This window comes from Delphinus delphis, chromosome 17 (genome assembly GCF_949987515.2).
Source record: "Delphinus delphis chromosome 17, mDelDel1.2, whole genome shotgun sequence".
NCBI classification, from domain to species: Eukaryota; Metazoa; Chordata; class Mammalia; order Artiodactyla; family Delphinidae; genus Delphinus; species Delphinus delphis.
Genome location: NC_082699.1, coordinates 73,340,654 through 73,355,213, shown reverse-complemented (window position 1 = coordinate 73,355,213; position 14,560 = coordinate 73,340,654). Strand labels below are relative to the sequence as shown.

Genomic DNA, 14,560 nt, shown 5'->3' with positions numbered 1-14,560 from the left:
TCCCTCCTGAAATGCAGGTGAGGCCATTGCCCCACTGCCCTTGAGCTCCCCGGGCTGTGCGGGGCCAGCTGCGGGCTGCATGCCAGGCGCTGGGAAAGGTGCGCTGTGCATCTAGCTGTGACGGTGATGGTGGTGGTGGTGGTATTTTTCCACAGAGCCTGAGTTTTAAACGAGACAGTCCATTGATTATGCTCTCTTTCTGTTAAGGACAAAAGGAGTTATTCTTGTCCTGTGTGTGAAAAGTCTTTTTCAGAAGATCGACTGATAAAGTCACATATCAAGACCAACCATCCCGGTAAGGTTATGCATCTTAGAGTGGGAGATTGATTTTAAGATGCTTATGTTTATTTTAAGGCACAGCATTATATATAACTGTATTAAATGGAAATATAAGAGGCAATAAAGATATGAGTAAATTCAAGGGCAAGAATTAACTTTTTTTTAAAGCTCAGGAGTTTATATAATCATGTGCTTCATTTTATCCTTTCATCTGGTCTTCAGATACGTCTGCCCCAGTCTCATGATTCCCCCCACCTTTTGTAAAAAATTTTTCTTAGAGTATAGTTGATTTACAATGTTCTGTTAGTTTCAGGTGTACAGCAAAGTGAGTCATTTATACATATACATATGTCCATTCTTTTTTTTTTTTTTAGATTCTTTTCCCATATAGGCCATTACAGAGTATTGAGTAGAGTTCCCTGTGCTCCCTTCCCCTTTTAATAGTAACTGTGACTGCCTTTAGATGGGTCACTTACCCAGTGCAGACCCGACACATATTCTACTTCCTTGGCCCCCTTTGTAGGTTCCTGAACCAAGTGACGGTTTACAAGGGGTGTAGTCTCCCTCCCAGGCTGAGGAACCCAGTGAGTTGGAGGGACCATCACCTTTGGTGTCCTCAAGCCCCAAACTCCCTGGGCGTCACATGCCTTGTCACTTTTGTTCTCACTGCCTGGGACCCTGCTCCTTGGTTCTGCCCAGTCAATTCCTGGGTATTCTCAACATCCTCCCTCAGAGCCACCTTGGGGAGCCTTTGGTGGCCCCCCGCTCCATGCGGACCATCACGGTGCACTCACCCCTGTACTCTAGGCACTGGTATTCTCCCGCTGCCCAAGAGCCTTGAGGCAGGGCCGCCATCCTTAGCGGCTTGTCCCCAGACCCCCGGTGCCACGTCGCTCGGGGCCCAGGAGTGCAGATGTATGCTGTGTGTGCATAAATGGAGAACAGAGCAGCTAGGTCCGTGTCCCTTTTCTCTTTCTCTTACTTTGTGTCTGCTCCTCCTATTGGGGAACTGACCCACTGACTAAAGATGATACTGGAGAAAAATGAAGAAATAACGGAAGTGCGCTAACCCTCATGTTTCTTCTGGGATCGGGGAGCCTTGTGGCCTTCCTCCACGTGGGGACACGTGGGTTATGTGATTCTCTGACCGCCCAGTTCTGTCCTCCCTGTGTTAACCCGCGTCCTGTGTAACCTGTGTCCAGTGTGGGCCAGGGATACCCATTTAACCCCTTCAACTTGTGCTTATTATTTTAAATTTTTTATTATGTAAAATTTCAAATGGGTACAAAATACGCAGAATAATATAAAGAACAGCCAGGTACCCATAACTCGGCTTCCATAGTTGTCTACATTTGGTCAAGCTGCTGGCAGAAACTGACCCCCACTTTCTTCCCTCAAATATTCTACGGTATATCCCAACATGATGTGATTTCCCCATAAAAAAGCTTCAGCCTGCATCTCCAACTAACAAGGACTTTTAAAAAACAGAGCTAACACATCACCATTAAAACAGTATTAAAAGTAGTTTCTTATTATCAGTTAGTATTAGTCCATTTAAAGTTTCCTCAGTTGACAAAGACTTCCTTTTTACAGTTGGTTTGTTTGAATCGAGTTGTTATGTCACCTAAGTTTCTTGTGTTCTGCAGGACACCCCCAGCCCTGCTTTTTTCCCCATGACGTTAATTTGTTGGGGAAACTGAGTCTCTTTTCCTGAGTGGTTTCACATTCTGCCTTTGTCCTACTATGGCCTCGTGATACTGTTTCTCCATCCCACACATTTTGTGTTAACAGAAATTTAGCTCTGAGACTCGCTTAGATTCTGGTTTGACTTTTTAGGCAAAAGTCCTATCACGTGACGCCACGAGGCACATGGTTAACTCGCCTCCTCAGAGCTGCTGGGGTTGAGCGGAGGTGCAGGTTCTGTCAGGAGGCTCACTGACGTCTAACTTGAACCACGGTTCTTTGGCTGCTTCTAGTTCTCATCCTGCTTTTCTTCTAGAGGTTTCCATGAGCACCATTTCCGAGGTTCTCGGGAGGAGGGTGCAGCTGAAAGGGCTCATTGGAAAGAGAGCCATGAAATGCCCGTATTGTGATTTCTATTTCATGAAGAATGGCTCAGACCTTCAGCGTCATATTTGGGCTCATGAAGGTGAGTATTCCTCCATCAAAATGGAGCCCCTTTGTGATTTTGTGTTTCCTTTGGGAATTCTTTAGGAGGAAGCTATATCTCCACATCCCCTGTGGTTAGAATTTCTTTAGTGTGCTGAGAAATGTGTCCGTCAGCCAGATTTAAAGCATTACTCAGCTGCAGTTGCGGTGCGCAGCGGTGTGCATTCTTCACGGCTCCGGTTGGAGCTGTAGTTAAGCCAATCACCACAACTCCTGGGCGGAAAGCAAGCTTCAGGAGAGCAGCAACCACGCTGGCCTGGTCACGGTGGTAACTCTGGTGGCCACACCCCGGGCGCTGGTGGTGGTAGGCAGGGGGTGGGGGGGCAGTTGCTGGTGTCTCGGGTGAAGGAAGGCCAGGAGGATGGCAGAGTCCTCTGATTCCGGCTGGGGAAGACTGGGTGGAGATGAAGCCGGGCGAGGAGGAAGGTAGGCCATGCCTTGGGGTGCTTGCCTGTGAAGGGAGATGTGGGCCGCGCTCTAGGACGCTGGGCAGTTGGAGGTCAGGGTGCTGTTAGGGATGGCGGGGCTGTGCCTCTGCCCCTGGAAGAGGACGCTACTCTCCTGGTGATGAGGCTGGGAGGCCTGGGGCCAGGGAGGGCCCTTCCTGTGAGTTAGGAACCTGCGGTGCTGGTGGCAGGCAAGCAGGATGGCTCCACAGGGAGAAGGAATAAGTATTTTCTACGATCTGGGATCAAGCGAACGGTTCAGTAAAGAGAACAGTAGCTGATGGAGTAGGAACCTGGACACGGCAGGAGGAGCTGGGCCGAAGCTGAGGCTGGGAGCTGCTTTTTCGTTGACCAGCACGCACGCGCCTCCGCTCTGTGCCGCTGGGCACACCCCGCAGCCTCGTTAAAGCCTGGGCCTCCTCGACTGCAAGGTCGCAGGTAGTACAGACGAGGGGTGGCCATGCTGGGCTCACTGAAACGTGCCTGTCATACCCCGTGTTCAGGTGCAGGCACAGCTCCCCTCCCCCATCAGCGCGTCGCACCAGGTGGTAAGGGCTCTTTGCCGGTCCATTCCCTCTGGACAGGGAAGGCCAGGCCAGGGCTTCGCGCCTTGAAATCAGCCCTCGGTGTTTACTACAGAGTAGGTCCTCGGTACATGTCTGTGGAATGAAGGAGGAGTAGCCAAAGGGTAAGACGTCCCTGCAGTCGAGCCATTAGCCCAACAGCGGCGACTAGCGTGGTAAAGCTCTGCTTATTTTGTGAACTGAGATACACTCTCATGTGTGATCCTGCGCGCCTGATCCTGGTGGCTTTTGCCAAGGCCCTTGGTTAATTTCTGTCACTTTAACTCAACTCAGGTGAGTAAACGTCTGCTGCTCCAAATGCTCGAGTCTGTGCCCTCAGAGATTCCAGACTGTGGGGAGAGGAGGTGTAAGCTACCCACTGTAAAGTGCTGTGAGCAGTGCAGCAGTAGTGACAGGCGGGATTTGGGTGCGCTGACGGGGAGGCAAGGAATTCTACTGCAGGCCCAGGAGGAAAGGGCATCCTAGTTGGAAGGCGTAGCACGGGTAGGAGTGTGGCCTGGGGAAGTGTGCGGCGTGTTTAGGGACCAGCATGCACTGCTTTATTCAAAATGGACAAGGAGACGTGTGTGTAGATATGTATACATATATGTTCCTTCTGATACATACACGTATACATGAATACACATGTATATCTGTTTTTTCTCCTCCGGTAGGTGTGAAGCCCTTCAAATGTTCTTTGTGTGAGTATGCAACTCGTAGCAAGAGTAACCTCAAGGCTCATATGAACCGTCATAGCACTGAGAAGACCCACCTATGTGACATGTGTGGCAAGAAATTCAAGTCAAAAGGGACACTGAAAAGTCACAAGCTTCTTCACACTGCTGATGGTGAGTGAGTGACCCCACAGGGAGCTTTTCCCCCTGAAAGTGTGGTTGGAATCCTACATCCCGAGTCCAGCGGAAACCGTGGCTGCACCTCGAGCAGGAAGGAGCCTCTGTCTTTGGAACTTCCGTTGCGAAGGAGAACAGAGTGAGCTCGCCTGCTTCCGTGCTCAGTGCTGGAGCCGTGCTGACCCCACCAGTGCTTGCTAAACACTCGCTCTGTGTGTGTGTGTGTGTGTGTGTGTGTGTGTGTGTGTGTGCGCGCGCGTGCACGCGTGCACGTGCACTTGTTGGGGGTGGATGTGGAGGGGACGCTCCTTCAGGGAATAAGGCATCCTCAGGAGGCCTTGATCTGGAAGTTTCAGTCCTGTTCAGCCCTCCATCCCCACCCGAGCCTGACGGTCCTGAGGGGTGGCCGTGACCACACCTGACTTGATGCTTCAAGGGCATGCTCTTTATCACCCAAGCTACCTCAGGGTTCCCGTATTCAGTCCAAAATGAGACTCAGTCTAAAATACAAACAGCATTTGGGCAGGTTTGACCTTGATAAAGTACACCTAAGTGGATTTCAGGTTTCATTCATTCACCAAGAACCACTGACCCAGTTCTTCCTGTGTGCTGCCCTCTGCCTGGGGTACAGGGTCAATAAGGAACAGTTCCTGCCTTCAAGAAGTTTCTAGGCTATAGCAGGAGGAAGAGAAGCTTGTGGGCCATGGGGAGTGTGGGCGCTGTGACGCGAGGGGCCGGGAGCTCTGGGGAGGAGGGTGTGCGTCTCAGTGACCGGGAAGGTTACCTTGAGAGGGGCCCGACAGAGAAAGAAAGGCTGAATCACAAAATTATTTTAGGAAGACAGGCAGCCAAGCCGTAAAAGACCTAATATAACATTTAAAATGTTCCTTTAGACCCCAGTTCTGCGAGGGTCTTGTCAGTATCACATGTGATGAGATTAATAAACTATACCAATGAGTTGTTACTTTAGCACAATGATATACAAAAATTGGAGTCCACTATGAAAACTGAAGGGATTTCAACAGAGAGTTTTGATTTCAGAGCATAGAGGATGATCCAGCCACTAGGTTCTACCTTTACTTTAAGATTGTTCCAGGGGATCTCGTCCTGTGCGCCGTCAGGGAGCTCGCGGGGCTCGGCCGAATGCTCGGCCTGGGATTCATCAGAATTGAGGACCAGGGCTTGCCTCAGGCTGAACCAAAGCCAGAGCCCTGCTGTTCAGACTTAAGCAGTGTACTGAAAATTTAAAAACCCATAATCAAAGTAATTAAAGATACAATGACAGCAAAGCAGTCGTATCCTGAGTAATGAAAGCATTAAGTCCTGCAATCATTTGTGAATTCTTACACCTCTTCCAGCAATAAGCCTCACTGGTATTTCTTGACATGGTCGCACAATATTCGCTGAAATCCCTAATGATACAGCGCCAGTTATGAGAAGCGGCCGTCCCCAGAGCCAGGGAGGTGTGGTGTGTCCACTGGGCTGTGAGGGCAGGTCTGGAGGGCTGGGAAGGGCACTGTGGCCTCGTGCCCGGCTCCGAGGTCTGGGCTCGGTGCCGAAAGGCTCTGAGAAGATGGGGCACGTGTCTGATCAGGGATCGTGGACAGGCCGTCCTGGGTCGTGCAGGGATGGGGTTGGTGTAAGTAGTGGTATCACAGCAGGCATCCCAGGGACACTCAGCCTGTCCCGTCTGTCACTTCACTTGCTTCCCTGAGCTCTTCAGCAGGAAGGGGAGTTCAGATGGACAAATAAGTGTGTGGAGTCAAAGCAGTAACACGACCTTCCCAAAAGACTTTATGAAATATTTTCTTAACAAAGCAGGAAGTTTGCACTGTTACTCTTCATTTTCTTTCCTGACATTCTTGGGAGGATGAGGTATTTTGTAAAGTCATGTCTTATTTTCAAACACTCGCCAGTCTGTGAAGAAGGGCATCAGTTCTTGGGTGTGACCACCAGGAGGACAGTGGGACAGGGGCATCCTCATGGGCCAGCTTCTTCCCTACTTGGGCCTCGGTCTTGTTATGCTGCAAAATAAGGACGTGAGACCTTAACGTTTCTTGGGTCTCTTTAGCCTTGATGCTCTGTGATTCTAGGAGGCAAGTGTAATGGAGTGCTTCAGATGTGGAAATGTGCGGTGCAGTGTCATTTTCTCTGGTCTCACTTTGGGGTGACCACTTCTTCCCCAGGCCTGCTGGGACTCCTTTGTGTGTCTGTTTTGACACTTGCTGTGGTGTCATGCCTTCTCAAAGGCCAGCCTGGTGAGTGGAGTCTTGGGTTGTAGACCAGCTGTTCATCTCCATTGGTGATCTGTTCTGTAACTATAGGCTCTTCTTTTCCTTTTCAGTTTTAAAAAAGCTTTAAACAACTTTAGTTACATGTCTCACCCATTTTTTGGTAGTGCTCACATTTTATTTTGCTGACTTCTGAAAGCTTTTTGTATCTCAGTGTTTTGTCATAGTGTGCAAATATTTCCCTCCAACTTACCATTTGCTTCTGTGTTTTTAGTGTATCTTTTTATATATAGATGCGAAATAACTTAGCATATTTAAATTGGTCAGTCTCTTCCTTTATGTTTTTTCCTATTTCCATTTATTTCTCTATGTTAAAGGAAACCTTCCTCATCTTAGGGGAAAATTCTTTTGTATTTTCTTCAAGTTTTATTTTGTGGGTTTATAACATGTATGAAATTTAATATTCTTGACATTTATTCTGGTGCAAGGTCTGTCATAGGATTCTTTGTTTCTCAACAGTTATCAGTTGACTCAACATATTTATTGAGAAATCAGTCCTTTCCATTTTGTTTTGAAATGCCAGAATTTCTCAAGATGTTGGGTGTATTCTGGGATTTTGGTTTGTTTTGATGATCTTTGCTCTAGTACATTGTTTTGCAAGATACTCTTTTAAAAATTATAATATTATACATACACATATTATTCCTTTTTCTTCTTTTTTTTGTGGACATCTAGTTTTTCTCATTTAATTATTATTTCCTTGGGTAAACTGGACGGCTTCGTGAGCTGTTTGACAACAGCTGAAACATGCTTTGAATTCCTCGGGGAAATGTGCTCATACTAGGGGCCTGGCTACCTTGATGAGGCTCCCAGCCTGTAACCATAGAGTTAGCTCTTTATTTAGAAGCAGGCATGGCTTTAAAGCCTGCCTGAAATTATTTGGTTTTCCGCGCAGTTGTGTCAGTAATAGTTCAGCAGGTTGCTCCTCAGAGGAGCTGCGTGAAGTAGGCAGAGCTGGGAGGCTTGAGTCTCGCCTGCCACTGCCTGGTGGGGTGGCCTCGGCTCAGTGACTCCTCTGAGCCTCAGTCTCCTCCTCAGTGAAGTGGGGATAATTACACCCCCCTCGCCTAGCGGCTGCAAGGTTGGAAGGGCAGGCGCCGCGCCCCCCTCGTCTGGGCTTCTTCCCATGCTTCTGGCCGCCCCTCAGTCTCCTTTCCTGGTGTCCCCTCAGCTCTGACCTCTACATCTTGCCAGGCCGCAGTGCTCCATGCGAGAACCCTTCCCTCTGCACCCTCACCCTAGGTGATCCTCTCTGCCTCATGGCTTTACACACCATTTACGTGAAGGCTTCCAAACTTCCATTTCCAGACCCGTCCTCGCCCCCAGCCTTCAGCTCTGCATCTGCCGCTGCCCACTCAGCATCTGTGCCTGTGTCTGGAAGGCCCCTCAGACTTAGCACGTGCGTCTCCTGTGGTCCAGGGGCCACCAAACTCTCTAAAGACACAGTACATTTTTTAGGTTTTGAGAGCCACCTAGGGCTTCCGCTGCATATTCTTCTTTGTTTTAGTTAGTTTGTTTGTTTTCACAAACCTTGAAACATGTCAAAGCCATTCTTAACCCCCAGCTGTTACGAAACAGGAAGCAGGCTGCATTCGGCCCGTGGGCCGCAGTTTGCCGACCCCTGCTCTACGCCATCTCAGTAAATGCAGCTCCTTTTCAGGCGCTCGGGTCAGAAACTTCGAGTCACTCACTCCTGACTGTCTTGCTCACACCCTGCAGATGGTCCTCTAGCAAATCCTGTGTGTTCTTGCCTCGACGTGATCCAGAATTCTGCCACTTCTGGGCGTCCTCACGGCTTGGCCGCCGTCCCCTCTTGCCTCTGTTCTTGCAGTAGCATCCCGGCTGCTTTTCCTGCTTCGGCCCTGTCCCCACAGTCAGTCCTGTTGCACGCGCCTCAGAGTAACTGCCAAAATCCTAACCGTGCTCTCTCTGACCCCCTCACCCCGCCCCCATCTCTGGCCTCATCTGCGCTGCTCTCTCCAGACGGATCCGTCTCCTCTCTGCTCTGCAGGTCTGCCAGGTTCATGCCCACCTCAGGGTACTTGCCCTCCCCCTGCCTGGTGTGTTCTCCCCGCCAGATGCCTGAATGGATACTTCGTTCATGGCCTTCAGGTCCCACTCGAGAGTCCTTCTCTCAGGAAGGCCTTCCCTTGGCTACACTGTGTGTTTATTTATTTATTTTTTATTATTTTACATCTTTATTGGAGTATAATTGCTTTACAATGGTGTGTTAGTTTCTGCTTTATAACAAAGTGAATCAGTTATACATAAATATATGTTCCCGTATCTCTTCCATCTACACTGTGTCTTTAAAATCTCAGCGTTCCACCAGATCATCCCAAATCCCCTCGTGTTTATGTTTTTCTTTTGGCTTATCTTTCTCTGATAAGTGTACTGTATAGTTTTCTTGTTTGTCTTTTTTTTGTCTCTACCACTGGAACTCTCCCACTAACTTCATACTTTCTTCCATGTTTCTTACTGTTTCTTCTTAGAGCTATCTTTCTCTAATGTGCAATATATAGATATTTTTTCATGATTTTCTGTGTCTTCCACTAGACTGTAAGCTCCTCAAGCAGGGAGTTTTGACTTACGCTATTGGTTTTGTTTTGTATCCCCAGCACCTAACAGTGCCTGACTTGCAGTAGGTGCTCCATGAAGTTTTGCTGATTGATGAGTGAAGGAACATGTAAAGTGCCTTACATAGAGTGGGTGGGACGTAGGAGCGCTCAGGAAGTGCCAGCTCTTTTCTGCGCCTCATCCCCCAGAGGGTTCTAGCAAATCAAATGCTTGTGAGTTAGAGATCTTAGAATACGGTAGAGGAACTCACTGTTAAATGAATCTTCCTGGGTATCTTTTAATGAAGTAGAAAGGAATTGAGTAATTACCCTCTCCTTTACCTGATTGCGAATCTCATTTTTCACTTGTATTGGCTTCTTTAAAGTGATCTATTCCTGTTTATTCATTCCTGTTTCCCAGAGGAGCTCATTACTGTGCCTTAGAAGAGATAGGCCAGAACGGGTGAAGATTTCTGCTAGAAAGGTTTGCCAGTTGATAATGTATGAAGAGAGATACTGATCTATAAAGGGCCCGATTAAACCCTTTGCATGTATGCCAGCGGGTGCAAGAATTTAACGTAGAAATCATGCTGGTAGCACATCTCCCCGCTTTGGACTTGAGAGGGTCTAGACACGTGATGTGTGGTCTACAGTTTTATACATGATTCTGCCCACCCAGAGCAGATGAGGGAGGTTAAATGGTGCAGTGCCTTTAGGTTACCTAATCAAAGAAGAATTCTCTAATCATGAAATAAAAAGCTCTTTGAAGTTCAGTGCTAATTCCTTTGGGTCCCCTCCTTCTCCCAATCCAACCTGCCCTCATACACTGGAGATAAGAAGTTTTCTGGTAGAATTTACAAAGAGGAATTATCCAAGCTTCAAGCACTCTTGTGTGTGTAATAACTGGACAAGTGGAGAGCTGAATGTGGAAATTAGGTCTGAGTGGAGGAAGTACCACTTTTTCCCTTGCTTCTTCGATTTATAGTAAGAGATCCCATGGCTACACATTGAAATATTCTAGGAGATGTAAGTATGGAGTTTCCTCTGAAAAACACAGTCACTCTAGCATAGAGCAGCTGCACTCATCCACAGTCTTTTTACTTCTATAAACATACACTCTAGGACCCAGAAGTTAAAAGAAAATGGTACCTGAGCAGCCAGATGGTTGATCTTACCAGGTTCGTTTACTAGGCTTCAGTGAGACTGGTCTCGTCCCTCTTAGCCTTCCTCCAACTTACTCCTGGAGAAAAGGTCGAGGGTCAGGGGTGGGAGAGGGGCAACAGCAGTGAACACAGTAGGTTTCCGTGGCTTATCTTCGCGGGCTGGTGTCTGGCTGACGGGCAGGAGAGGGGAGGGCTGACTTTAGGACCCAGGAGTCCCAGTTTCTGCGTGCACCCTGTCTGGGGCCACCTGAAGCTCTTTTTCTGAGGTTTTTATAAACCATAAGAGTGTATTAACGCATATAGGTGGAATCTAGAAAAATGGTACAGATGAACCTATTTGCAGGGCAGGAATAAAGAGGCAGATGTAGAAAACAGACATGTGGACACAGTGGGGGAAGAGGAGGGTGGGACGAATTGGGAGATTAGGACTGACATAAATACACCACCATGTGTATAACAGATAGCTAGTGGGAACCTGCTGTATAGCACAGGGAGCTCAGCTCGGTGCTCTGTGATGATCTAGGTGGGTGGGATGGGGGAGGGGTGGGAGGGAGGTCCAAGAGGGAGGGGATATATATATACACATAGAGCTGATTCACTTCGTTGCACAGCAGAAACTAACACAACATTGTAAAGCAAAAATACTCCAATTAAAAAAAAGAATAACTGAGCTCATACTAGAAAATGAAGTGTACAGCTTACTGAACAGTTAGCTTAGACTAATACACAGATTAACTGTGGAATAAGGCTTGGTTACCTACAACCTCACCTGGGTAGAGGGGTCTCGGCTGCACATACCTGGCACAGAGACTCTAATTTAATCCTTTCTGGTGCCTTGCTCTTTCCTGGTCTTTTATCGAGCTCTGCCTTCTGTTTCTTTCTCTGTCTAATGCTGATCCATTCCTCCTTGTATCAAAACTGATGTACTAATTACAGAGAATCATCCGTCCCTAAGCTGCTTCAAGTTCAGCCGTTAAAGTACAGAGACTTCTTAAACTGCCTGTTTACCGCTGCAGCTACTTCTGTTCTGAGTTGCCGTCGCACAAATGACTGCAGATGCCAGAACTGCAAAGATGTATGTGTGCTTTGCAGAACACCTGCTGCCAGATGCCTGTTATGCTTCCTGCAGGGTGCTCTGCTCACTTTAGGCGGCAGACCCGTGTGTACCAGGCTATGTAGAGAGGCAGTACGGCAGAGTGAGTAAAACCTTGTGCTCACGGGGGCAGTCCCAGGTCGGAACCACTTCCTGTCCGAATGACCTTGAACAGGTGCTCTATCATCCCTATTTGTAACATGGGGGTGATGAAGTTTCCTGTGTATGGGGATGTATTAGTTTCCTGTGGCTGCTGTAACAAGCTACCACAAGTTTAGTGGCTTAAAACAACACAGATTTATTATGTGACAGCTCTGGAGGTCAGAAGTCTAAAATCAAGCTGTCAGCAGGGCTGCATTTCTCCTGGAGGCCCCAGGGGAGAATCTGTTTCTGTAACCTCTCTGGCTTCTAGAGGCTGCCTGTATCCTTTGGCTTACGAGCACGCCCTTCATCTCAAAGCCAGCACCATAGTTCTCACCCCCCCTCTCCCTCTGTTGTTTTCATCACATCTCCTCTCGGAGTCTGAACCCCCTGCCTCTCTCTTATAAGGACCCTTGCGATTTCATTGGGCCCACCTGGATAATCCAGGCTCATCTCCTATCTCAAGATCTTTAACTTGAGCACATCTGCAAAATCCCTTTTACATATGACGTAATGTTTATAGGTCCTGGGGTTTAGGACCTGGGTATTTTGGGGGGAGGGCATTATCAGCTTACCGCAGTGGGGTTCTGGGGAGGTTTATTGGGTTCACACTGAGTGTGGGTTAATTCTAAGAGGTGTACGTATACCTGCTCCGTTAGGGATTGGTATTCTCATGTTCCCAGCCACTCTCGACACAGTGTACAAATGAATATTTGTGGTGATTAATCTACATCGTCTGTGTCATTTAGGAAAGATCAAATTACTCTTCTCTCAAATATTCCTTCTTTAGGAAGGCACAGTGCAAGAGTTAATATTTAAAGAGTATCAGTGTTGCAAAGGGTAAAGGCAGTTTTCTGAAAAATTTGCTTATGCAAAATACCACCTTTTTCAGTAAGACTGGATAAACAGTCATAAGAAGGCATTTTCACTTTTATGCCTCCAGATATTACGAGTAATAGTTCATATTTATGCAGATTTCTTTCTTTAAATATTTTAGCGTTCCTTCAAGTTTGAGGTACACATGAAGTTTGATTTAGCAGGAGTTATTTAATTTAGCAGATATTCCAAACATGTTGCCTTAAAACAGAAGTTTTCCATCACTGTCTTTCTTTGGTTTCTGATGGAATCCAAATGCCAGAAGACAAGGGGACAGTTTTATTTTCTTCTGACGGTTTAAGATTTTTCTGCCATTCCATTGGGCCCTGGTTTTATATAGAGCTCTATTTAAAGAAACTAAGCAGCTGGAACCATCCTCGGGGACACTCATCGAGCAGATGAGGGTGCAGCAGGAAACAAAGGAAGCCAGCAGGTGGTGTATGTTACCCTTTTTTTAAAGTTTTTTTCCAGTTTTATTGAAATACAGCTCATATATAATGTATCAGCTTAAGGTGTACAACATAATGATTTGATATATGTATATATTGTGAAGTGACTCTACCACAATAAGTTTAGTTAACATCCATCACCTAGTTAAAATTTCTTTCTTGTGATGATTAAGTATTTTTTAATTTTATTGAATATATTTGACATGCAACATTAGGTAAATGTAAGGTGTATAACATGTTGCTTTGATGCATTTATATATTGTATCAATAACATGATTGCCATTGCAGTGATATCTATCTCATTACATAGCTGTAGTATAGTATTGTTGGCTATATTCATTATACTGTGTGTTAGATCACTATGGTGGTACTTCCCTGGTGGTCCAGCAGTTAAGACTCTGTGCTTCCACTGCAGGGGGCGTGGGTTCGATCCCTGGCCAGGGAACTAAGATCCCACATGCTGTGTAGTGCAGCCAAAAAGTAAAAAAAGCATCACTATGGCATATGTACTACTTGTTGCAAGTTTGTACCCTTAAATAACATCAGTTTTTATCCCTCCCTCCTTCTCTCCCTCATCCCCATTAACCAGTATTTTACTCTTTGCTTTTGATTTTTTAGATTCCACGTATAAGTGATATGATACAGTACTTGTTTTTCTCTGTCTGACTTATCTCACTTAGCATCATGTGCTCAAGGTCCATCCATATTGTTGGAAATGGAGGATATTGTCCTTTCTCACAGCCAAATAATATTCCAGTGTGTGTGTGTGTGTGTGTGTGTGTGTGTGTGTGTGTGTGTGCGCGCGTGCGTGCGTGCACACCACATGTTTTTTATCCATTCATCTGTTGATGGGCATTTAAGTTGTTTCCGTATCTTGCCTATTGTGAATAATGCTTCAATAAATGTGGGAATGCATATATCTCATTGAAATCCCATTTTCATTTCCTTTGGGTATATACTAGTAGTGGAATTGCTGGATCATACGGTAGGTCAGTTTCTAATTTTCTGAGAAACCCCGTATTATTTTCCATTGTGGTTGGACCAGTTTAGATTCCCGACAACAGTGTATGTGTTCCCTTTTCACCACATCCTTGCCAAGGTGCTGTGCATTTTCTAAGTGCTGGTCACGAGGCTGGGGGCTTTGTATATCCTGGAGTGAGCACCCCACGCGGCTGCCAGCAGGCGAGGACGTCTAGTTTTAGGAGCGGAGCGCATCTCCTCTACTCAGGAGGATCTCCTGCTTGAGCACAGGGGCCTCAGCCAGGCAGGGGCTCCACTGCCCCCTCCGCAGCCCCGTGCTCTTGCACAGTCACCTTTCCTTCCAGAGCAGAAGGAAATTTAGTAGGAAGGGCAGTCCTAACCCTCCCAGGGTTGGGGGCACCTCTCGATGTCTAACCCAAGGCAGTATAACAGGGACTTCTGTTCCTTTTCTCCCCCATCCCACCTCCAAATCCTGTCCCCTCTACCTGGCAGGACAAGCTGAGTAGATTTCTGCCTAAGACCTGAGTCAAGGGCTGAGCTCAGGATTGCCTGCCTCCAGACCCTGGGCTTTTTCTGGTGGTACCTGATTTAGCCAGCATCCCACTGCCAGGCGCAGCCAGTGTCCACAGGTCAGAGATCAGCTTTGTTCCGTCAGCCAGTTGGCCATGAAGCACTGGCTGAAGAGCTCAAGTTAGAGAAACAG

General features: G+C 47.1%; 1 protein-coding gene across 2 annotated transcripts in view; it reads left to right on the top strand.

Moving 5' to 3' along the window:
• The window catches only part of ZFAT (zinc finger and AT-hook domain containing), a 183,945-nt gene that overhangs the window by 86,498 nt on the left and 82,887 nt on the right, over positions 1-14,560 (top strand). For both annotated transcript variants that reach the window (XM_059995226.1, XM_059995225.1), the window contains exons 8-10: positions 208-295; positions 2,279-2,428; positions 4,132-4,305. In XM_059995226.1, the coding sequence (XP_059851209.1) occupies positions 208-295; positions 2,279-2,428; positions 4,132-4,305 (412 nt within the window). The remainder of the gene's footprint in view (positions 1-207; positions 296-2,278; positions 2,429-4,131; positions 4,306-14,560) is intronic.